Raw genomic sequence first — 26661 nt, 5'->3', positions numbered from 1 at the left:
GACAATGCTAGTCGTAGAGCGCTTCTATGGGCGTGACAATGCTAGCCGTAGAGTGCTTCTATGGGCGTGACAATGCTAGTCGTAGAGTGCTTCTATGGACGTGACAATGCTAGTCGTAGAGCGCTTCTATGGACGTGACAATGCTAGTCGTAGAGTGCTTCTATGGGCGTGACAATGCTAGTCGTAGAGTGCTTCTATGGGCGTGACAATGCTAGTCGTAGAGTGCTTCTATGGGCGTGACAATGCTAGTCGTAGAGTGCTTCTATGGGCGTGACAATGCTAGTCGTAGAGTGCTTCTATGGGCGTGACAATGCTAGTCGTAGAGTGCTTCTATGGGCGTGACAATGCTAGTCGTAGAGTGCTTCTATGGGCGTGACAATGCTAGTCGTAGAGTGCTGCTATGGACGTGACAATGCATGCCGTAGAGTGCTGCTATGGACGTGACAATGCATGCCATAGAGTGCTTCTATGGGCGTGACACTGCCGGTCGTAGAGTGCTTATATGGGCGTGACAATGCTAGCCGTAGAGTGCTGATATGGGCGTGACACTGCCGGTCGTAGAGTGCTTATATGGGCGTGACAATGCTAGCCGTAGAGTGCTGATATGGGCGTGACAATGCTAGCCGTAGAGTGCTGATATGGGCGTGACACTGCCGGTCGTAGAGTGCGTCTTTTGGCGGGACAATGCTAGCCATAGAGTGCGTCTTTTGGCGTGACAATGCAAGTCTTATAGTGCGTCTTTTGGCGTGACAATGTAAGTCTTATAGTGCGTCTTTTGGCGTGACAATGCAAGTCTTATAGTGCGTCTTTTGGCGTGACAATGCAAGTCTTATAGTGCGTCTTTTGGCGTGATAATGCAAGTCTTATAGTGCGTCTTTTGGCGTGACAATGTAAGTCTTATAGTGCGTCTTTTGGCGTGACAATGCAAGTCTTATAGTGCGTTTTTTGGTGTTACATTGCAAGTCTTAGAGTGCGTCTTTTGGCTTGATAATGCAAGTCTTATAGTGCGTCTTTCGGCGTGACAATGCAAGTCTTATAGTGCGTCTTTTGGTGTTACATTGCAAGTCTTAAAGTGCGTCTTTTGGTGTTACATTGCAAGTCTTTAACTGTGCTGATTTTTACGTTTAGCTGCTCTGGTCTTTGAATAATGTAAAATGTCCAGGCCTAGTCTGGTTGCTGTCAACACTTTCTGCACGGCCTAAAGTTAATTGGTGCTTTAAAATTAATTGGTCTAATTATTATCTGTGCAGTTCTGGAGTTGAGAGTTTGTGTATACGTTCGTGTATGTGTGTGAGTGCGTGGGTACGTATGTACATGTGCGAGTGTGTAGAGGTGTTTGTAGGTGTGGGTGTGTGTGCATGAGTGACGTCATGTGTGACCTTTGAACTCTGGAGATGCGAGTCTTGGGCTAGCGGTGATTAAATCAATCCTTACCCCGGGCTCGCTTAACACGTCTCACAGGGGCCAAGCTATTCAACTTTTTCGTGAGGTGCAACTTGATATTGGACATCGTGCCCCTGGGTGTGGCGGGGGGGGGGGCTCTTGTGAAAAGCTCGGATATTTAACATGGAGATAGGCAAATGGAAAAATCCAGATATTGGACAAGAGGGAATGTCCAGATATTGGACAAGAGGGAATGTCCAGATATTGACTGCCATTTCGGCCGAAATCTTTCCAACGTCGTCAGTGACACCGCCCCCGTGCCGGCAACAGCTGACGACTTTATTAAGAGCAGACGGCTGGCAGACGTCAAGAAAAATAAGACTAAGCTGGAGGTTTGTCTAGCCTGTCCCTGACATCAGTGATGGGGACGTTGGGGAATTAGTTCTGAAGGCACATCTTATCATGCGTGATGAAGAATAAAATACGATTCTTCGCAACAAGAAAAATATCATTCAAAAATACAAGATGTTAATTCAAAAAAACTTCAACATAAAAGATGTGAAAATATACAATAATCAAATATAGTAGGCCGTACTACTTTACGAAAATTAAGTTAGTTACCAGATAGATTTTGTTTTCATTTTACCTGAAACAACTTGTGATCTTACCTGAAAGATATTTAGTCGAGTATGTAAATGTTATCACATCAGTTAGCGAAGATGAAGGTCACAAAACCTTGACATCCCCCCCTCCCCTACTCTCTTGAGCTGTGTCATCTTAGTGAATTATCAATCCACTCATTTCTATTTTCTATCAATCTATTTTTTTTTAATATTTAATGACAAAATTGCTTTCAGTTTGTTTGTTTAATAGCAATATTAAAGTTTCTGACTTGACTTGTGGAATTATACGCACCTTAGGTTCATTAAAAGCAGGTTCATTCTATTTTTAGATGTAGCTAAGGGTTCTGGGAGAACTATAGGTCTGGTTCCGGTTCCTGTAGGTCAATGTCCTACAAAGTCTGAGCGTTGATCTGCCATTTCCGGTCTTGTCATGGTCAAGCTGATGGACCTGTCGGTCACATTCTCGACCTGCCGGCTCGCGACTATTTGCCGGTTTTTGACTGTCTGCCGGCTCATGACGATTCTTTATCAGTTTGTGAGTACTGTCTGTGGCTTGTGGACTGTTCTTCCGTAACTGGAAAAAGCAAATTGTTGGCAACTGATAACTAAAGACTTATTGCTAAATTTAAGGGCAAAATATATTAGAAAGAAAATATCGAAACGATAAAATATCTTAAGTACTCGTACATCTTTACAATACATATATACTCAAAAGTAGAAGATAAAACTAGCTTTTTTTAAAAAATCTTTATAATAAACAAACTTTCTAGCTGTAACAAAAATGCAATAAAAGTAAGCATTCTTTTTACTTAATATTAGTTCATTTACACTGCTCTTTACCCTAGTTTTGTTTACATTTCATTTTTCGTCACACACGTTACATTCTGATAGCACTACAGCTTTCAACAATGTTTACACCATCTTCGTCACTTCCCTTGTAAACATTGGATTAAAGCTTCCTTGCAAATGTGCACTCCCCCCTCCCTTTTTGAGGATATATTTATTTTATATCTTTGAATGATCTAAAGACAGGAAACAAACACGAAACAATCAAAGAAATATTGCAAGTACGCTTACATAATATTTTCTGTTTATAATTAATTACCTCCCCTCAGGCAAGCTTAGACGTGTGTACACATTCATTGAATGGCTCCTCCAGTCTTTTCTTTCATAACTTATGCAGGCTTGGTAAGGTCCATCGCGAATTCGCGTTTTTCCACGCCACGATAAAGGTTTCTCTGGGAAGCTTTTATCTCCCTTACTCATTCAAGTCTCCGGAGCTAAGGAGAATCATGGAGCGTAACTCTAGCAATATCGATCTCAGGTCGGCCAAATGTCATAGTTTTCAAAAATTCATGACGGTGGACGCACAGACAGACTTAAGTGATGTATGTCAGGGCGTTTTTAAATTGGCCGTTTTTGCACTGCTGTTAGGGTGGGAGGGGGGGGGGGCGCTATAGAAATATTACGTAATATTTATCGAGGAAATATTTTTTTTATATAACTGTAAAAGCCCAGTTAGATGCATCGAAGGAAGGAACGGTTATGATGAATATAAAGGGAAGAAACGGGTATAAAATAGAACACAAAATGTTTTCTCTAATTAATGCGTCCATAAAAATGTAGAAGAAAACCATAATGGAGGGGCGTTAAGTAGCCTGAAAATGTGCTGAAATAAAGGGAAGCAATAATCTCTAATGCATAGTTGATGTCAAATGTAAACAAAATGTTCTAATCAAACAATTAGGAATATAATGTTCAAGTAATAGGAACAAATTATTTACATTGGGGGAAAATAAATGTGAATTAAAGGTTGATTTAATTATGTTCTATTTATTTCAAAGTTGTTACTGTTTTGTGTAAACTTGTGTAGACTATAAATTATGTACAAACTATGTGAAGATTGTATAACTACTTAAATGCTACAAAACTCGCCTATTATACACTTATGATTTTTTTGTAAGAACAACTAGTTCATCCTTGTAATCCTCTTTTTTTTTTCTAATTAAATTTTTTTTTTCAAATGAACTTTATTTAGCATGATACTCCTCAATGGGAGGAGGGTGCAATGTTGCCACTGCAACACAGACAGGCACCTGCCTAAAATGTGTGAGCATTTGAGGACTCGCGCTCTTGACGGCGTCAAGCTAGTAGATGGACAGTACAGGGCAATTGAGCCTTGGGATGCAAATGATAAAGAAGTTAGGGAGCATCTAAGTAACAATAGAAATTTCTCAAAGCATTGGGACAGTTATGATGTTGACGGAGAAAGACAAAATGAAATGCTTAGAGAAGCAAAGCATATAGAGGTAGAAGATGCCTTTGAAGTAGATGGCCAAACTGAAACACATCATACTACTGCAGCATCACAGCAAGTTAACGAAAGCGTAACAGAAACCACCATAGAGGCCGAAGCCATGGAGACAATAGCGACCAGAAATTCCATAGTAACAGGGTCTCAAAAAGATGGGGATCAAGAAAATTCGGAGGCAGTCGGCGAAACAATAAATGATACTCTTCAAGATAAAACCAGTTTGGAAAACATAACGAAACCGCTAAAGGAAATTAAAAGCTCACAAAGTATATCAGCAACAAAGGTATCAGGTCAACTGTCATATAGTCAAGCAATCAGTTCAAGTAAAAAACAATTACCTACAGTAAAGCCACCTCAAAGGGTCGTGACCACGGCCCAACGGGATAGCAAACCAGCGACTGGAAAGTTTGGCGTTAAAAGACCACCACCATCCAGCCCTCCAGAAACAGATGTTCGAAAGAAAGCCCCAAATAATTCATGCTAACTCTGGCAACATTGAACATCAGCGGGGCTAGGGACAAAACACATTATATATATAAACAACATAATAAATAAACACACTATTGACATCCTACTTTTACAGGAAACTAACATTGGAACTACAGAAGAAGCGAATAGATGCATATATCAGTATTAAAAACTCACTGCACTGTACTGGTTTCAACTGCAGAGGATCCAGTATACTTTGTACATCAGACAAACACAAAATTAAAAGTTAATACACGGATAAACAGGGCCGGATATTGACAAAACAGAAATAACGCCCAAACACATAGACAAGAATAAAAACATTTCTACCACACGCTTAATGAACATATAAATACCGAATACAAAAACAAGACGATACTTTTAGCAGATATTTTTTCACAAAATACACGGACATCGAGTTAAAAGAAATATTTCAAGTAAAGCTAAGGCATAGACTGGGAATTCTCACTTAACTGAGACAAAAAATGTACAGGAAAGAAATAAATAAAGTATTAATTTTAATTTAGACAGTCTCAAGCCAAACATCACACACACTCCCCCCCCCCCCCCCACTCAACCGGACTGGTGGATATTTCAAGGTAGCGTGCCCTCATCGCCAAGGGTCAATTTTATGTCATGGAAAGTTTTGGAATGATAGATCAATATGTGTATTACACTCAGAGACACTTCTCCCACGTTCGTTTCTATTTCTGTCCATGGGTGACTACAATGTGAACTTTGACACCGCAGCAGAGGACGGAGCACAGTAAACTAAGCAGTCAAGAGAAACCTGGTTTGCACAACTTATTTTAGTCTAGTTCTTATGCCATGTTATTTTCTCCCTTTGATTATTATATATGCAATTGATGTTCATGTCCTTGATGCTGTGTAAAATCTATCAAATAAATTATTATTACTGAAAAAAAAAAAAACTAGTTCATCTTTGCCTATTTATAGATCTCTTACATCACTGTACATTGATTGGTCCCTCTTAACAACTTCTTTTGATCGTATTCCACTGGTCTTCACTACCGTTCACTTATTTTAATTTAACCCCTTATAATTGTTCCACTTTTGATTTTTGTACATATCAAACTTAGCTCCAGCACGTAATTGCCTTTATGTAAATAATTATTACCTTATCACTAGTATGTAAATTTTGTTGCTGTAAAATTCCTGATTGCTTCTACATACTAAGACATTCACAAACATGTTGTATTTTGTTTTATTGAAAATAAAAGTGTTATATATATATATATATATATATATATATATATATATATATATATATATATATATATATATATATATATATATATGTATATATAGTGTACCAGTTCTTTAAAAGTTGTTCATGTTTTGTGTAGATGGTATAAACAATGTACCAGTTCTTTAAAAGTTGTTCATGTTTTGTGAAGATAGTATAAACAATGTACCATTTCTTTAAAAGTTGTTCATGTTTTGTGAAGATAGTATAAACAGTGTACCATTTCTTTAAAAGTTGTTCATGTTTTGTGAAGATAGTATAAACAGTGTACCATTTCTTTAAAAGTTGTTCATGTTTTGTGAAGATAGTATAAACAGTGTACCATTTCTTTAAAAGTTGTTCATGTTTTGTGAAGATAGTCTAAACAGTGTACCATTTCTTTAAAAGTTGTTCATGTTTTGTGAAGATAGTATAAACAATGTACCAGTTCTTTAAAAGTTGTTCATGTTTTGTGAAGATAGTATAAACAGTGTACCATTTCTTTAAAAGTTGTTCATGTTTTGTGAAGATAGTATAAACAGTGTACCATTTCTTTAAAAGTTGTTCATGTTTTGTGAAGATAGTATAAACAATGTACCAGTTCTTTAAAAGTTGTTCATGTTTTGTGAAGATAGTATAAACAGTGTACCATTTCTTTAAAAGTTGTTCATGTTTTGTGAAGATAGTATAAACAATGTACCAGTTCTTTAAAAGTTCATCTTTTGTGTTCACAGACCCTGCACGTGAGTGGTCAGCGACATGTCGGCGGTTGACCCCCACTCGTCACGACCCCCAAACCCCAGTCAACCCCCATATTATGTGAACTCTAGCCTTCTCAGTCCCACAACATACACCCCTACTAGCTCTACCAACTCCAACAACCTCACTACATACACCCCTACCCACTCTACCAGCACCCCCACCCCTACAACATACACCTCCACCACTCCCTCCTCTGCAGCATACAACCCCACACACACCACCAGCGCCCCCACCCCTACATCACACACCTCCTCTAACACCACCTACTCCCTCAGCCCCGCCTCCTATTCTAAGACATACTCCACCACCCCATACCTCTACCCTCCCCCTCACGCTCCTTACTCCAGGGGTCGTCGGGAGGACAGTACAACCGATGACGAAGACGACGGTGAAGAGGATTACTCCTCCTCCCTCGTAACTCCCCCTATGTCCTCCCCTCTCATCAAACATCGAGAGGCCGATGAGAAAAGAGTAAGACGGAGAATGGACAGAGGAGAGGAAACGATGAAAGAGGGGGAAAGCGAGGAGAGGACGGGATTTGAAGATAAAGAAGGTTTACTCTCAATCCCAGTGAGAGATGGGGGTGGGGAGGGTAGGCCCAGCATGGACCCCCCGAGCTACCAAACAATCATGGACGCCCAAAGTAACACGTGCCCGCTCACCGACTCGGCCGTGCACAGCGCGCACAGCGAGGGAGCGGCAACAATCACCGCCACCCTTGCCTCGCCAAGATTACAACGGTCCGACTCAGTCAAATTCTGCCGTGCGTCAAACGGCAATGCTCAGCGTAGCGGGCACGGCAACTCATTCGCCGGTATGGCTGGATCGAATCCAGCGGCCGGCGTCACCCGGCCAGCTCGCCGCGTACCCAGCCTCAAGCTCAAGCGGCTTCACGTGCAGGCTTCCAGAGGAGGCATCGGGGGCGGAGGTGGGGGAGAGAGACAGCTACTGACTGACACAGGTGATGGGCCCGTCAGCACAGGTAACCTCGTCCCGCCCCCCACCCTACTGCACAGCGGTCACGTGAATCCCTCCATCACTATCACTCTCGATTCCGACTCGGATTCCGTGTACAGCGATTACCTCAGCCCGGAAATCAACTACAAGAACCACGAGAACAAGGTGCAGTTCCTAGGGGACGAGACCAGCCTCTATGGGACTCCGAAAGAAGAACTGCCGGCGGAGAAAGACACGGCGTCTATTGACGCTCTAACCAAAAACACCAGTGCGAAATCGTATCTGAAAGAACAAATCATGAATTTCTTTCAGCCTTCCGATAACAAGCTTGCCATGAAGCTGTTCGGGAACAAAACCGCCCTGATCAAGGAGAAGATGCGACACAAGCGGGTGGGGAACTGGGTCATTCACCCGTGCAGCAACTTCAGGTAAGCCGCTCACCTTTTGTTTACCTTCATGAGTCGATGTTTAAACATGCCATTTTTATTTCACCGCTTGCCGTCAACTACTTCTCTGTGCTGCGCGCTTGATTTGAATCTATCTCACAAACATGTGGTGGTCCTTAGCTAAATTATTTTTGGCTTACAGTGATCTTATATTCTAATAGTTTAAAACAATGTATATTTATATTATAGCAATAAAAAAAATCTAGACAAAACGCATTGACACAATTTCCACACATGTGTTTTGCTCAAGGCATCTAACAATAATTCTTCCACCACGCCGGTTTCAAGTTTGTTCTTATTTTATCCGATAATACTAGCGACCTTTCTTAGTGTTCTTTAAAGTGGTTTAACAGACGCGTCTATTCCACACTTTAAATTAAAGTTAAACCTTACAGTTAAACCTTACAGTACAAAGTACAATCGAGCTGAAAAGAAAATTAAAATTGTTGGCAACAAACTCCATTATATTAACACAAATTTAAATTTCTTATTTAGACCCTGTATATCCAGAATGAATGCTTTCGCTAATTGTCTAATTTATTTCCTAACTTCAAAACGTTGCCATGCCTACCCTCATTAAAGTCAAAACCTCTGGGATATCACTCCCATATGCCACGTCAATCTGGAAATTATCGTGATTCCAAAAACACTTTTCTTTTACACTTTACTCCAACATCTTCCCACATCCGTTAAAAAAATGGCGTCTTTACACGTCATAAATATCCGTACCAAAAATGTGTTTACATTTTCCTCCAAATATTTTCTCATGTATTAATCTTCATTTTTTTGGAAATAATGAAATCAAAACCGTGCCTTTTACAATAGGTGCTTCATCTTCGAATACTAACAATACCGTAAATCAGCTATTCCAAATACATTCGTATATAAGTTGATTTCGCATTTTTATACCGTTATGCAGTCTGAATGGACGCTTTTTTTAAAATCTCCATTTCAATAAAATATAAAAATAGTATTGTAATATCGCGTGTAGTACAAATATACTTTTATTGCAACATGGTCGCATTCAAACAACCCCGAGCTAGTGCAGACTGATGCACTACACCATCTCAATTTGATTGCTACAGCAATCCGCTTACACATAGCTCCAATACGCTTACATCTAGCTAAAATAACACGCTTACAACTAGCTACAACAACACGCTTACATATAGCTTCAACAACATGCGTACATCAAGCTACAACAGCACGCTTACATCAAAGCTAGCTAAAACAACCCTGTATATGGTGCACCAACCCTTTGTATGAGAAACTTGGTCACTAGGGCACCAACCCCATTCTGTCAATGAACTCTACATCCACCCTCCCCCACCCACTCGTACATCAACCGATTGCCGAAGTGGCATCGAGTTTTGGCATCAACTCTCTAAACCAAACTCCAAACCTTTTGTTTGCTCCTGACTTCCCCACCCACACCAACAATGCCAGCCAGTCTATCCTCCAGCCCCACCCTCACCAACAACGATAGCCCATATATTTTAGCCCTCCCTCTAACAATGTTAGCGTATCTATTTTAACCCCACCCCCCCCCCCCGCCAACAATGTTAACCCATCTATAACCCCAACACAAACATAAAAAACACCTACAATGCAATGTTAGCCTATCTTTTTTAGCCACCCCCCCCCCCACACACACACCAACAATGTTAGCACATTCATTTATTTCCCCTTCCCCAAACAATGTTAGCCCATATATTTTAGCCCCCACCCACCAAAACTGTGACCCAATCTATTTTTGCCCCCCCCCCCCACCACCACCAATATTAGCCAATATTTTTTATCCCCCCCCCCACCACCACCAATATTAGCCCATATATTTATTATCCCCCCCCCACCAATATTAGCCCATCTATCCCCCCACCACCAATATTAGCCCATCTATCCCCCCCCCCCACAACCAATATTAGCCCATCTATCCCCCCACCACCAATATTAGCCCATCTATCCCCCCCCCCCCACAACCAATATTAGCCCATCTATCCCCCCCACAACCAATATTAGCCCATCTATCCCCTCCCCCCCCCCCCACAACCAATATTAGCCATCTATCCCCTCCACCACCAATATTAGCCCATCTATCCCCCCCCCTCAATATTAGCCCATCAACTTTTGCCTGTGCCCTGCCCTACATAGAGCTACCCCCTACACACGAAATCATACCTTGACAAGGATACCATTAGCACTTTTAAAACAAGGCAGGCACTAAACATTTATTCAAGCCAGACCTCTGCACAACATCCACCCCCACCCCCGTCAAATTAAAAGAATACTTTGATTTATATCTTCCGTTTCTTTTAACCGATTTCCAGAAGGTTTATTTTATTTCTTTACCTCAAGCTAGACAACTCTAAACAATCTTTGTTAACCTCACGTTCATTGGCTAACGTACATTACACGGCTGTGATGATTGGGTAATCGAGATTACACGGCGTGTAGTAGTGTGTTGGACGACACATCATCCCCACCCTCCCCACCCCCACCCTCCCAAACGTTCCATTCTCAACAAAACGATGTTTAAATCAAACACAAAGTCCAGACCAGTGTTACGTAATATAAACAGCCTGCTCCTAACATCTGCCCTCTGGTACTGCTCCGCGCGCCTGCTCCCTTGTACTGCTCTTTGACTGCTCCAAGAGCCGGCATGTAACCGGCACCGTGACTCACGGCACGAGGTACCTGTCCCGTTGTTTTACCGGCACCGTCGACTTTCATCATTCCCCCGTCAGGCCCGTGTTTAACCTAGCCTAGCACCTGCTAAATCTCATCCACTATCTCCCAGTAATCGACCACTAACGCCGGCCGCAAATTAAAAATGCTAAGGCTGTGACGCAATTAAATTCCGGAACCGGAAGTGTGACGTATTAAACAGATCTTCTTTGAATTTTATCCCTTCTATTAAATTAGCTTTGTTTAATAAAATCAAACCCTTCTTTTCCTGTTATTTTTTTTCTCCCAAGGGACGTAACCAGGTAAAGATCATATAATTAAAGACAGGCGCCGATAAAAATAAAACCACTAAACTTTCATCTTTGATTTTACTTTAAAAAGCGCAAAGTTCGTGATATAACTCACCCAACCGTGAAATTAATTCGTGTTTACCACAACCTTTTGGCTATAATGTCACAGATTATTTTTTTACAACTTTGTCACCTGCCGTTCCAATTCATAATGTCACTCGTTCCACTCCTGCCCCCCCCCCCCCATCTCTCTCTCTCTCTAAATATTTATAATATATATATATATATATATATATATATATATATATATATATATATATGTATGTATATATGTAATGGGATATATATATATATATATATATATATATATATATATATATATATATATATATATATATATATATATATATATATATATATATACCGGCATAGTTGAAATCCTTTTGTAACATAAATCTAAATATAAAGCGGCATATAAGCCTCCGTGTTTTATGCGTGTTTTATTGAACTGTAAAGTAAAAGCTGATGTCTAAGATAAGAAAGAGAAAGAAAACCCGCCCGACTTATCTCTTAAGACCCCACCAAGGTGCTGGAAATTTTAGAACTTTTGAACACGTGCCAAGATGGTCATCACGATAGCTTGGCCTTCTTGTGGGTGTGGGGGCCTTTGTTGGACTGATGTCTTGTTGGATTGTTTGCTAGACTGACAATTTTGTAAGATCGTTTGTTAGACTGACGTTTTGTAGGATTGTTTGTTAGACTGACAATTTGTAAGATGGTTTGTTAGACTGACATAATGTTGTGGGACCATTTGACAGACTGGCGTTGTCAGACTGACAAGATAGTCGAAGACGGATGGATTTAATCTAACCGTCGTTGCTAGAACCACATGATTGGTCTGTAGTTGTAGAGGTTTTCCTTATCAACACACCGTGTATGTTGATATAAAAGTGAATAAATCATTACACCGTGTATGTTGATATAAAAGTCAATCAATCGTCACACCGTGTTTGTTGATATTAAAGTGAATCAGTCATTACACATTGTATGTTGATAGATAGGTGAATATCATATTACACTTTGTAACAGTAAACAAATCATCACACCGTGTATGTTGATATAAAAGTGAACCAATCGTTACACCTTGCATGTTGATAGAAAGGTGAATAACATCTTACACTTTTGTAACAGTAAATAAATAATAACACCTTGTGTGATGATATAAATGTGAATCAGTCATTACAAATTGTATTTTAATAAAAAGGTGAATCAATCATTATACCTTGTATGTTGATAAAAGCTGGATAGAATGTTGATAGAAACGTGACTAAACCCATTACATCGTCTAACAGCAAATAAATCATTACACCTTGTTTGTTTGCTATAACACCGCGTAAATCATTACACCTTGTCAGGTCAGGTGTGAAAGATGTAAGGGTTACATCTATTTGTTTATGTCGTGGGTGAACTCACCGTCACGTGAGACACGTGAGTCACGTGAGACATAACACCTGCACCCTATCACGACACACCTGTACCAAACAACGTCACACCTGGGTACCTTCAGATTTTCATCTACTTGGATTTTTGTTGGTTTTTAGGGGCGGGGGCGGTATGAAATATTAAACAGTAAAGTCGTCTAGGTCTAGGTCATGCAAAAGATATAAATTATGATATTGTTTGGACGATTTTAAAAACAATAACGAAAATGTTTTTCATTTACATTAGACATTCATACATAAACTAAAATCAATCACAAATTGTTTGTATGTAAGCCATAGAACTCTTGATATATGGGTTATACTGCACTCTGTAATTATCAAAATGTGTGCACATTAAATATACATCATTAATTTGAACCCTCGATATTGTGACCTGTGGCTGTACCATAATTTAAGCGCAAGTTGTGGCCAGTAGCTATTCATCAATTATGTAAGCTTTCAAATCATATTATAATTTTAGATCTAAATTGGTGGGGATTAGCAGTACCCTAATAGTTAAACCTCCAAATCACACAACGAAACTAAAACTAAATTGTATTAAAGGAAATGTTGAGTTACTGTTAGCTACATCATCTTTATATGTTGCTGTTAGCTACATCATCTTCATGTGTTGCTGTTAGCTACATCATCTTGATGTGTTCCAATTAGCTACATCATCTTCATGTGTTGTTGTTAGATATATCATCTTCATGTGTTACTGTTAGCTACATCATCTTCATGTGAGCTACATCATCTTCATGTGTTGCTGTTAGCTACATCATCTTTATGTGTTACTGTTAGCTACATCATCTTCTTGTGTTTTAGCTACATCATTTTCATGTGAGCTACATCATCTTTATGTGTTGCTGTTAGCTACATCATCTTCATGTGTTGCTGTTAGCTACATCATCTTCATGTGTTACTGTTAGCTACATCATCTTCATGTGTTGCTGTTAGATACATCATCTTTATGTGTTACTGTTAGCTACATCATCTTCATGTGAGCTACATCATCTTTATGTGTTGCTGTTAGCTACATCATCTTCATGTTTTACTGTTAGCTACATCATCTTTATGTGTTGCTGTTAGCTACATCATCTTTATGTTTTACTGTTAGCTACATCATCTTTATGTGTTGCTGTTAGCTACATCATCTTCATGTGTTGCTGTTAGATATATCATCTTCTTGTGTTTTAGCTACATCATCTTCATGTGAGCTACATCATCTTTATGTGTTGCTGTTAGCTACATCATCTTCATGTGTTGCTGTTAGCTACATCATCTTCATGTGTTACTGTTAGCTACATCATCTTCATGTGTTGCTGTTAGATACATCATCTTTATGTGTTACTGTTAGCTACATCATCTTCATGTGAGCTACATCATCTTTATGTGTTGCTGTTAGCTACATCATCTTCATGTTTTACTATTAGCTACATCATCTTTATGTGTTGCTGTTAGCTACATCATCTTCATGTGTTGCTGTTAGATACATCATCTTTATGAGACATAACACCTGCGCCTAATCACGATACACCTGCACCAAACAACGTCACACCTGGGTACCTTAAGATCTTCATCTACTTGGATTGTTTTTTTTTTTTTGTTGTTTTTTTTTGGGGGGGGGGGAGGGGGGCGGTATGAAATATTAAACAGTTAAGTCGTCTAGGGCATGCAAAAGATATAAATTATGATGTCATTTGGATGATTTTTAAAAATAATAACGAAAATGTTTTTCATTTACATTAGACATTCATACAATAACTAAAATCAATCACAATTCGTGCATGTAAGCCATTGAACACTTGATCTATGGGTTATACTGCACTTTGTAATTATCAAAATGTGTGCACATTAAATATACATCATTAATTTGAACCCTCGATATTGTGGCCAGTGGCTGTACCATAATTTAATCAGAGCCGTATTATAATTTTAGATCTAAATTGGTGGGGATTAGCAGTAACGTAATAGTTAAGCCTCCAAATCACACAACGAAACTAAAACTAAATTGTACTAAAGGAAATGTTGGGTTACTGTTAGCTACATCAACTTTATGTGTTGCTGTTAGCTACATCATCTTCATGTGCTGCTGTTAGATACACCATCTTCATGTGTTGCTGTTAGCTACATCATCTTTATGTGTTGCTGTTAGCTACATCATCTTCAAGTGCTGCTGTTAGCTACATCATCTTCATGTGCTGCTGTTTGCTACATCATCTTCATGTGTTGTTGTTTGCTACATCATCTTCACGTGTTGCTGTTAGCTACATCCTCTTCATGTGTTGCTGTTAGCTACATCATCTTGATGTATTGCTGTTAACTACATCATCTTCATGTGAGCTACATCATCTTCATGTGTTGCTGTTAGCTACATCATCTTCATATGTTGCTGTTAGATAGACCATCTTTATGTGTTGCTGTTAGCTACATCATCTTTATGTGTTGCTGTTAGCTACATCATCTTCTTGTGTTGCTGTTAGCTACATCATCTTCACGTGTTGCTGTTAGATACATCATCTTCTTGTGTTGCTGTTAGCTACATCATCTTCTTGTGTTGCTGTTAGCTACATCATCTTCATGTGCTGCTGTTAGCTACATCATCTTCATGTGCTGCTGTTTGCTACATCATCTTCATGTGTTGCTGTTAGCTACATCATCTTGATGTGTTGCTGTTAACTACATCATCTTGATGTGTTGCTGTTAACTACATCATCTTCATGTGTTGCTGTTAACTACATCATCTTCATGTGTTGCTGTTAGCTACATCATCTTCATGTGTTGCTGTTAGCTACATCATCTTGATGTGTTGCTGTTAACTACATCATCTTCTTGTGTTGCTGTTAGCTACATCATCTTCATGTGTTGCTGTTAGCTACATCATCTTTATGTGTTGCTGTTAGCTACATCATCTTCATGTGTTGCTGTTTGCTACATCATCTTCGTGTGTTGCTGTTTGCTACATCATCTCATCTTTATGTGCTGCTGTTAGCTACATCATCTTCATGTGTTGCTGTTAGCTACATCATTTTCGTGTGTTGATGTTAGCTACATCATCTTCATATGTTGCCTGATGTTAACATTAAACATTTTATTTTTATCACATTAACATTGTTCATGTTATGAGTGTGCGAATTTTTCAACCAGTGTCCGCCCCAACCTCCGGAAATTTATGTGCGGACTCCGGAATATTTAATTGCCCCATACCCTCCCCCCCCCCCCCACCCTCCCGCATCCGGAGAGAAATGTCCGAAAGAAGCCCTAATTTGTATGTGTTTTCTGTTGTAGTTTTGGACCAATCTACTGTATAACAAAACGTGTACAAATTACAACACGGGTTGCACATTAACACACCACCTGTGTACACATTAATACACTACCTGTGTACACATCACAACACTCCTAGTCTGTACACAACACAACACACCACCTGTCTACATATCACAACACACTAAGTATGTATGCCGGTAGTCTACTCAAGTCAGTGTGTCCAATCCCCCACCGCCACCATCTCACCAATACATTATGGTAATGTCTGCCTCTTTCAACACACAACACACATCAGCGAGAGGGACATTGTGTGTTGTTGAATGGACTGACTAGATAAAAAACTCAGCATTCCGTCTATGAAATCGATATTCGTTTAATGGCTTCAACAAATGCCCCCTCCCCCCACTCCCACACAAACCAACCCACACACACCCCACACACACACACAAAATCACCGAGGCCTCACATACAATATTCTTAGACTAGTCCATTAAGGCATTTTTATGCGTCAATGTAATGCGCAATCAGAAAAAAAAAACTTGCCATTTTGGATTTTTTTAGTTTTTTTTTTCGACCACGCAAAATGGACTCTTGTCACAATGGCCAAAAATGAGCACAGAATTTTTTTTGTCCAAATTATTCAGTTAATAAACAGCGGTGATGATCCTAGTGGTGTTTTTATCCTCCCGCTAGTGAATAGACCAAACGAAGCGTGCTGACATCACGGGCGGGGAGGGGAGATCACTCCGGGATCTCGTGGATTACGTCACTTCCCGGGTATCCATTGACTAAATCGGCGCTGGGGAGCCGGAAAAAATACGATTTGCAGTGCTCCACTGGTTGTGTGTGGGCATAAGGGACTAGGACATAAAGGATCAGGACATAAAGGATCAGGACATTACCTATCATAAACTTTGCTTTCACTTACTGTGGTTAACATTGTCAGTTCATTATGTAATATCTGAAATTGTCACAAAGTGTATATATATATATATATATATATATATATATATATATATATATATATATATATATATATATATATATATATAAATTCTTTGTGACAATTTCAGATTATATATATACATATTTATTTATATATATATATATATATATATATATATATATATATATATATATATATATATATATATATATATATATATTATAGGACATTAGAAAAAGTAGAAAAGTAATTGGTTCCGCTATAATGCTTCACTTCCCAAACAAGTATGGCCTACACTTTCCATCAAAATTAGATTAACGAAGGCTACCTATTACCCTAATTAATTAGAGTAGCACGATATTTTACTGCCTCCTCTGTATATAAACAAAAGATTGCCGGGTCGTTTAAATGATTGTTCTTAAGACACCGTTGTCAATATTTAAAAAAAAAAATGCTGACTTAATAAAGATGACAGAAGTTGATTTTTAATTTTAAAAAAAAACAATGAAATCTACTAGCCTGGACAAGACGAAGGATGAAAATAAATCTCATATGAGTAGATAAAAATAGCCCTGGTCAGAAGGTCAGGGCTAGTTAGATTCGACTCCGGCCAAATCCATAAGTTGATAGAAATTAACATTTGATTCGCTACACATCCCTAGGGCGCTGCCTGTCTAGCGCCCAACGATCGATTTCTAGATGGAGTTACGGGACCTGAATTTTATCCTTGTACCTGGCCAAGTGTCAGCCCGGCATATCAAGCAAATCTACCCGGAGAATGAGGAGAGGACAAGATGTTAATTAAGACAACACCTTAATTACAGATACCAGTGAAATTATTGATTGTTTTTTTTTTTACAATGGAGGCGGATTCTGATTTCTATGAATTAAAATTGATAGGTAGGGGGAAGGGGGTGGACGATAGAGGTAGGATTTAATAACTGGGAGGGGGGGGGGAATTAGATTAGCGTACAATGGGTGGGGTGGTGAGGGGAGGTGGGAAAGGTGAGATAGATTTCTGAGGTTGTATATATATATATATATATATATATATATATATATATATATATATATATATATATATATATATATATATATGACCTATGTAACTCCAGGTTTCATCGAAACTTGTGTCAGGGAGCAGGTCACCCTGACCTGTCGTTATGACGTCACCGCCTATTTTTTGATTGATCATGCGGCAACTACCGCGTGTGATCCGAGAAAGTGGATCCAACCTCACGTCACGCTTGAGTGGTTTGATTGGTGCGTCCATCAGTAGAGCAGAAACACTTTTTTAAAATTATTTTAAGAAACAAAGGTTAAAGTTCAGCACGTATCATAACCCGCGAGGTGTGACATCACAGAGAAATGGGGGTTAAAAGAAAACACAGAAATCCATTAATCTCAAAACATTACGTCTTCTCCTCGGTAAGATGAAATAAAAATTAAGATCTGTTCTCTGGAGCCGCAAAACATGTTTTTCTTTCATATTACCCTTTTTTCAAACTTTTTCAAACGTCCTATATGGCGCATAAAACATGTTTTTGTTTCATATTTTCTTTCTTTTCAAACTCTTTTTAAACGGCCGATATGTCGCATAAAAGGTTGACACTTAATCAGAGTTTCTTCAAGGCATATCTTTGAGCCCCCCCCCCCCCCCCCACCCCCGAAGGAAATTAAATTTATACACTTTTAACAGTGTCCGCTCCCTCGAAGAAAGTCTATCCCCCCCCCCCCCCGAAAATTTCGAGTGCCCCCCCCCCCCCCCCCCCGGAGAAAAAAAAGTCTGGAAGAAACTCTGCACCTAATACTTGATTGTGTTGGATGAAATCTCCAACATTGGAAGTAAGGAGGATGAAGAAGAAGTTTTTAAAACTTGGTTAACTCAATATGAGTTTAATATCTATATTCATTTTTGTAGAATACTTTCATTGTGTAGGCAGTTCTGAACCAATTAGACCTATAAAATTGTGTCCGTTAATTAGTGCTGACTGTAAATATTGGTGTGATACAAAATTAAAGGTGTCAGTTAATTAGTGCTGACTGTAATATTGGTGAGCTAAAAGATTAAAGGTGTAAGTTAATTAGTGTTGACTGTAAATATTGGTGAGCTAAAAGATTAAAGGTGTCAGTTAATTAGTGCTGACTGTAATATTGGTGAGCTAAAAGATTAAAGGTGTAAGTTAATTAGTGTTGACTGTAAATATTGGTGAATTAAAAGATTAAAGGTGTAAGTTAATTAAGGCTGACTGTAAATTTTTGTGATCTGCAAAATTAAAGGTGTCAGTTAATTAATGCTGACTGTAAACATTGGTGAGCTAAAAAATTAAAGGTGTCAGTTAATTAGTGCTGACTGTAAATATTGGTGAGCTAAAAGATTAAAGGTGTCAGTTAATTAGTGTTGACTGTAAATCTTGGTGTGCTAAAAGATTAAAGGTGTCAGTTAATTAGTGCTGACTGTAAATCTTGGTGTGCTAAAAGATTAAAGGTGTCAGTTAATTAGTGCTGACTGTAAATCTTGGTGTGCTAAAAGATTAAAGGTGTCAGTTAATTAGTGCTGACTGTAAATCTTGGTGTGCTAAAAGATTAAAGGTGTCAGTTAATTAATGCTGACTGTAAATATTGGTGTGCTAAAGATTAAAGGTCTGGGTTAATTAATGCTGACTGTAAATATTGGTGTGCTAAAAGACAGAAAACAAAAGGCGCTGCAAAAATATTTTCCCCCACAACAACACTGATTTAGCGTGTTCAGCTCATTTTGCTGATGAATCGTTTGTTCTCGGGGGAAAGATAAACAATTACCAATTAGAGATAATCATTACGCACGTCTATATCAGCAGGTGAGTTTATTCTAGAATCATCTTTCGCTTTGTTTATTTGTTTTTGTATCCAAATTTACAAATATTAAGTATTTAAATAATGTAAGATTATATTCACCATTTCTTGGTTAAAAGAATCTTTTTTTTAAATTCAGCATTTCATGTATAGGTTATAATAATTACAATGAACAAGGTACGAGACATATAAGAGTCAGTCAAGCCGAGTTACAAACAGCAGGGTGGAAAACAAGAGTCATAGAGGAGTCAGTCAATGAATCAAGCAGAAAGAGAAAACAATTTTACAGGGAGGGTTTAACAACGAGGGGTGCGACAGAACAAGGGGGTAGCAAAACGGGGGTGTAGTAGAACGGGGGTGTAGTAGAACTGGGGGTGTAGTAGAACGGGGGGTGTAGTAAAACGGGGGGTGTAGTAGAACGTGGGGGTGTGGCAGAACAAGGGGTGTGGCAGAATGGGGGGTAGCAAAACGTGGAGTGTAGTAGAATGGGGGTGTAGTAGAACGGAGGTGTGGCATAACGGGGGTGTAATAGAACGGGGCGTGTAGAAGAACGGGGGGTGTAGAAGAAAGGGGGGTGTAGTAGAACGGGGTGTGTGTAGTAGAACGGGGGTGTAGTAGAAAGTGGGGGTGCGGCAGAACAAGGGGTGTAGTAGAATGGGGCGGGGGGTAGCAAAACGAAGGGTGTAGTAGAACGAGGGCTGTGGCAGAGACTAGAAATGGCAAGAAAAAATATTAGAGTCAAAAGGTTAAAGCAATATATCACGGCCTAAACTAAAGAAACTTTCCGTTTGATGGGATTACATACAAGTAATGAATAATATTGATAGCGGGTCGTAAGTGTTGGTGTGTTTCTATGAATGTCTGTACATCAACTAAACGACTGGCACTTAACCGTTAGACAGATATTGAAAGATGTGTACTTGAATTTCCGTCCAGCACTTAAAAAACTTGTGAATGAGTTTCTTGACAATATTTGAGATACTTAAATATCTTGACAGTGCAGTAGTTTCAGCTGAGCCGCAATCTAGCACTAAACAGATCAATATAAATAAGTAGGTTCAAGCGTTTCCACAGTGCTAAGACAATGGAACAAACTAGCACTAAACAACACAACGACGTCATTAGTAGGTGTAGATGTTGCCCACTGTGCTAAAAACAATGGAACAAACAAGCACTAAACAGCACAATGACGTCATTAGTAGGTGCAGATGTTCCCCACTGTGCTAAAAACAATGGAACAAACAAGCACTAAACAGCACAATGACGTCATTAGTAGGTGCAGATGTTCCCCACTGTGCTAAAAACAGAGGAACAAACTAGCACTAAACAGCCCAATGACGTCATTAATAGATGCAGATGTTCCCCACTGTGCTAAAAACAATCGAACAAACGAGCACTAAACAGCCCAATGACGTCATTAGTAGGTGCAGATGTTCCCCATTATGCTAAAAACAATGGAACAAACGAGCACTAAACAGCACAATGATGTCATTAGTAGGTGCAGATGTTCCCCTTAATGCCAGAAAACAAGGAACGATTTCACAAGACACACTGGTAAAAAAAAATGTAAAGTTGGAGTCTGGAAATCTTGTCGTTCTGGGGGTGTCAACTTCGCCTGTCGCTCCCGGGGGAGTAAAAAAATGAATAATAATGAGAGGAAAGGGTGGCCGGTGTGAGATGATGTTGGCGTCAGAGGCACTTGTCGTTTTCACAAACATTTTAAAGTCTAATTTTGTTTGGAGGAAAATACGTCAGGCATTGTCATACTGTTGAAATACGTCATACATTGTGGGAATTTTTTAAATAGTTCCTACTTTATAGTACTGTAGGAATACGACATACTTTATGGTACTTTTGATGTAGGCCTACTTCATACTGTATGGTACTGTAGAAATACGTCATGCTTTATGGTACTGTAGAAATACGTCATACTTTGTGGAAGAAATGCGTCGTATTTCCTTTTAATTTTGATATACTTCATACTTTATAGTAATGTTGATATGTTATACTATGTGCTACTGTAGAAATGCGTCTTAACTGTAGTTTCATACTACATATCGTGTCATCTATAAATGACGTCACGCTTTTTTGACGATTTTTACCTCTCCCCCCCCCTCTCCACTCCGTCACACTTCGTCACAAAAAGCAAGACCCCCCCCTAAAATGACGTCACACTTCAGCCTACAAACCCCCCCCCTCAAAATTGCAGTTGAATTTTTCTTAAAATATTATATTTTCCCAAAATCTTGTCTGAACTCTGTCAACAGAGAGTATTCCTATTACAATTTATTAAAAAACAGTTTTCTAAAATGCGAAACAGCGGCTAAAATTCGTTTTCTAACATTGCTTTAGCTTCTAGCCAAAAGTAGATAAACAAAACAAAATAATATTCACAGAGAAAACTAACTGCTTACGGTAAAGACATTAACAAAATACATCGTTAATAAATTACAGGTTAACCAAAAGGTAATACATTTATATCATCTTCACCAAAAGTCAACAACAAGATTGAGCTATTTTAAGCCGAACGGAAATAGCACTTTTGTGACGTCACCTTGACAGACAGGGAATTATATTGGTTTTGGTTTTATTATTATCATCATGGTCATTGTTATTTGTTGTCGTAATTATCATTTTACTGTTTTTGCCGTGGGCTTAACAGTCGCCATAAAAAAGAATGGTTGAGAAAACAGGTATGGTTATAAGAATAATGAGTCCAAAGATGGGGGTTTGAGTGGGCTGCAAGTTTGACAGGCATAAAGCAAGTCTTTGGGGGGGGGGGGGGGAGGGGGGGTGCATATAGCCTTCAACTTGAAACATATACACGCGCCCGTGGGAGAGGGGTGGCTAAGGGAGGTGGTAATTGTAAGTCTGGGCAGGAGGGGAGTAGTTCTGGGTGGCAGGCAAGTGGAGGTCTGAGTAGGGGCAAAGAGGGGTGGGGGGGGGGGGCTGTGGATGAGTTGAGGTCTTGTTATACAAGCCAACAAGTACAAAAATGGAGACAGATAAGGCACAGCTTATGTCTCTTAAGTTCAATGCACGAATACAAGTACATTTTATTTTGGTGTGTATACACCATTTTAACAATACTCTGTGAAGAACTCTCATTAAAAAATAATAAAAAGCATTAGTAATAGTCATAGAAAGCTTTAGTCAGTTATAATTGTAAGTATTACATTCAGCTGAAAACAAGGCCCCAATTTTCTAGGAAGTAAAAAACATTTTGTAGAACAAGGAAGTCATTACGTCATTTTTTTACAGTAATGTCAACAACAGGAATTGACGTCATTTAAATTATTTATCGTGCAAGCAGTGGACGAGTCAGGAAGACTTTCAAAGGAAAATAAAACACCGTAAAAAATGAGATTTTTCTCAGGTTTCCTGAAATCTCATTATTTTTTAAAATATTATTTTTGGAGTTCACCCGCTAGCATAATGTGGAGACTAAATGGATTATGGGAAGTGGTGTGATGGTAGTTAGATGGGGTATGGAAACTAGTGTGATGGTAGTTAGATGGGATATGGGAAGTAGTGTGATGGTAGTTAAATGGGATATGGGAAGTAGTGTGAAGGTAGTTAAATGGAATATGGGAAGTTGTGTGATTGTAGTTAAATGGGATATGGGAAGTAGTTTGATGGTAGTTAGATGGGATATGGGAACTAGCGCCTACTATTTAGGCTATGGTCGTTTAACCATCTAGAGTTTGTGTATTGTTTTAGACAAACACTATATAATGTGTATGTTAAATAGGTTTTATTCCGTTTGTATTAGCAATCGGTTATAGACAGGTTTTAAATCAGAAGTGATCGATTATTTAAAGTTGGAGTTGGATGGGTGATCCGATATAAATTTATTGTGATAATTTAGTGATACTAAGATATGTGCTGTGGTGTGCTAGTAATTGGCTATTTCTGATGAATTAATCTTTTGTGAATAATTAGTTACGATGAGTTAGTGATAGACCAATTAATTAGCACTTAGCAGCTGGGTACAAATAAGCGAGCCCTTAATTTTTTTTTTTCTCTCCCGTATAAAATAGCCATACAATTCTAACAGTTTCAATCTACATACTCGCATAAGTTCCTTGTCCTACACATAGATAGCAGATATGAACCAATGTCACCACCTTTGTTAGATGCAGCTTAATATACCCGCTCACGCCAAACTCTGTTGAAACAAGGCTAGCGCCAAGCGCACATCTCCGCACGCTTTCACTACTCACGGTGTGCACCAGGCGCACCTGGACAGTGTCAAAATGCAATACTTGCGCTGTGTGCGCACCTTACTGCACCTTGACCGGGTTTTCCCGAAAGAGCGCGTGTTTATCAACAAAGTTTTAAAACAATGTTTACCATCCCTACAGCCCCCTGGGTGTGGGGATGGTTGCCGTACTCTGTGTAGCTTAAAGACTTCTCATACTCTGTTTCGTATAGACTTGTCGTACTCTGTGTAGCTTAAAGACTTGTCGTACTCTGTTTCGTATAGACTCGACGTACTCTGTATAGCGTAAAGACTTGCCGTGGTCTATGTAGCGTAAAGACTTGTCGTACTCTGTTTCATATAGACCTGCCGTGGTATATATAGCTTAAAGACTTGCCGTACTCTGTTTCGTATAGACTTGCCGTACTCTGTTTCGTATAGACTTGCCGTACTCTGTATAGCGTAAAGACTTGCCGTGTTCTGTTTAATGAAAAGACTGGCATACTCTGTATTGCGTAAAACCTGGCCGTAACCAGTAAAAAAATTAAAATTGCAGCAGATCTTAGAAGCGAAGACAACTTCTATCGCCTAATTCATTTCAAGAGGAACATTTCGTTTAAACGAATACAAATTCAAGGGTTTCTTTCAGACATTTGTGGGTGGTGGCACTTTAAATTTCCGGGAAGGGAGAGGACGGTAGGCGTGTTCCAGTGATATGCATAAAAGAAGCACTAGACATTTGATAGGAAATCATCCAATTAATGACAAGATGAAAACCGTATATTAGAAAAGTTTGGAAAAAAATGTGGATTCAAAAGCTGGATTCAATTCTAGTTCAAAAGATGGCTTCCGAATTAAAATCTTAAACTTATGTAAAACGTGGTTTTCAATATTATCTCATTAGAAACAAACCCACTTGGGTAGATCAATATATTTAAATCGTCTTTTTACCACCTTTGTTTTATTTAATGTGATGATCTTCAAATAATACTAAAATAAAAGACCATCTTGCCTATTTCAGCCTAGACCCTATACTACTAATGTATCAGTAAATAAGAACACTGTGTAGTAGATCTATTTAACAACAAATTGAAGCTAGATAAAAAACTCTTTTCAAGTTCCTCTAAAGTCTTCTTCAAACCAGGACAACCTCGTTAGCCTACTGGCTGTAGATGCAGTTGAATACGGACGTATAATTAATTAACAGGAACCGTCATCATTAATCAAACATTAATAGTGGCCATTAACACGTGAATACTTATTGGCCTAGCCAATCAATAACCGGCTAAATGCACCAATAGAAGCAGTTGATTATTCTTCAATAGTTTTGTGCAGCTTCAGATAAGCAAACCATGCAGTTTTATGCCTGTTATCGAACTGTAATTATCTTTATTTAATTAACGGTGTTTAGAACCAGGTTCTAATGGATTGATTAGTTGTGTTCATCGATTGGTTTCATCAGTGCGGGGTCTTGATTAACAGCGCCGTGAGACCCGCTGTTAATTAATTAGAACAATCCTGATGAGGTGCAGGAAATCTATTCTAGACACTTGATGGGGGTCAGGGTACTTTACAGACGGTTTAATGTGTGAGTTGGGGGGAGGGGGGGAGTGGTCACAGAAATCAGTTAAGTCAATATCCTGAACAGGCTTTAAAAACATTGTATTCGTACATATAGCACAACATCAATCTCTTAGTACGCAAGCCGCATCATCACCATCTACAAAACAGCTTTACATCACTTTACATAGTCTACAACATCACCATTCTTCTCGAGCTGACAGCAGCTACATCTTGTGTGACCTCCGATAACTTGTTTACAACTTGCGCTAGTTTCTATCAGCAAGACAACAGGACATGCCCACTCTCTGCTTCCTCTTGGCCAGCGTCTACCCTGTAACAAAATGTATGTGGAAAATAATTGTCTGACTTCTCCCCTATAACCACTTTACCACATTGCTCCTCCTAGTACCACATAACCACATGACTCTTCTAATAATACCATAACCACTTGGCATCACTTCCATATCCACACCGCCTCTCATAACCACACACCAACCTCCCATAACCACACAACAATCTCACACACATCAACCTCACATAACCACACACCAGCCTCCCATAACCACACAACAACCTCACATAACCACACACCAGCCTCCCATAACCACACACCAGCCTCCCATAACCACACAACAACCTCACATAACCACACACCAGCCTCCCATAACCACACACCAGCCTCCTATAACCACACAACAACCTCAAATAACCACTCACCAACCACACACACACTAACGTCACATAACCACACATCAACCTCCCATAACCACACATCAACCTCCCATAACCACACACCAACCTCACATAACCACACAACAACCTCACATAACCACACAACAATCTCACACACATCAACCTCACATAACCACACACCAACATCCCATAACCACACACAAACCTGACATAACCACACATCAACCTCACATAACCACACACCAAACACACACACACCAACCTCACATAACCACACACCAACCTCACATAACCACACACCAACCACACACACACACAGCAACACCCCCCCCCCAGCTAGATATGACACAATCCCCTAATCCCAGCAATAACGACATGCCAACTGCAAGCGATAGCCCAACCAAAATCAAATTTCGACTGTCAAAACCAGACCCGCATCATCACCAGCTTAGACCCGGAACATCAACTCTAGAGCCCTAAGCCCGACAGCTGGGTGTT

General features: G+C 39.3%; 1 protein-coding gene across 5 annotated transcripts in view; it reads left to right on the top strand.

Moving 5' to 3' along the window:
- Positions 1 to 26661, top strand: part of LOC131947781 (potassium/sodium hyperpolarization-activated cyclic nucleotide-gated channel 4) — a 200287-nt gene that overhangs the window by 96743 nt on the left and 76883 nt on the right. For all 5 annotated transcript variants that reach the window (XM_059309087.1, XM_059309088.1, XM_059309089.1 and 2 more), the window contains exon 2: positions 6769 to 8181. In XM_059309087.1, coding sequence (XP_059165070.1) covers positions 6794 to 8181 — 1388 coding nt within the window. In that variant the 5' untranslated portion in view covers positions 6769 to 6793. The remainder of the gene's footprint in view (positions 1 to 6768; positions 8182 to 26661) is intronic.

Source organism: Physella acuta, unplaced genomic scaffold (genome assembly GCF_028476545.2).
Source record: "Physella acuta isolate Inbredline_101_S28 unplaced genomic scaffold, ASM2847654v3 ptg000607l, whole genome shotgun sequence".
In the NCBI taxonomy this organism is placed as follows: Eukaryota; Metazoa; Mollusca; class Gastropoda; family Physidae; genus Physella; species Physella acuta.
Note: the sequence above shows the minus strand (reverse complement) of the source record. Positions and strands in the feature narration are given on the sequence as shown.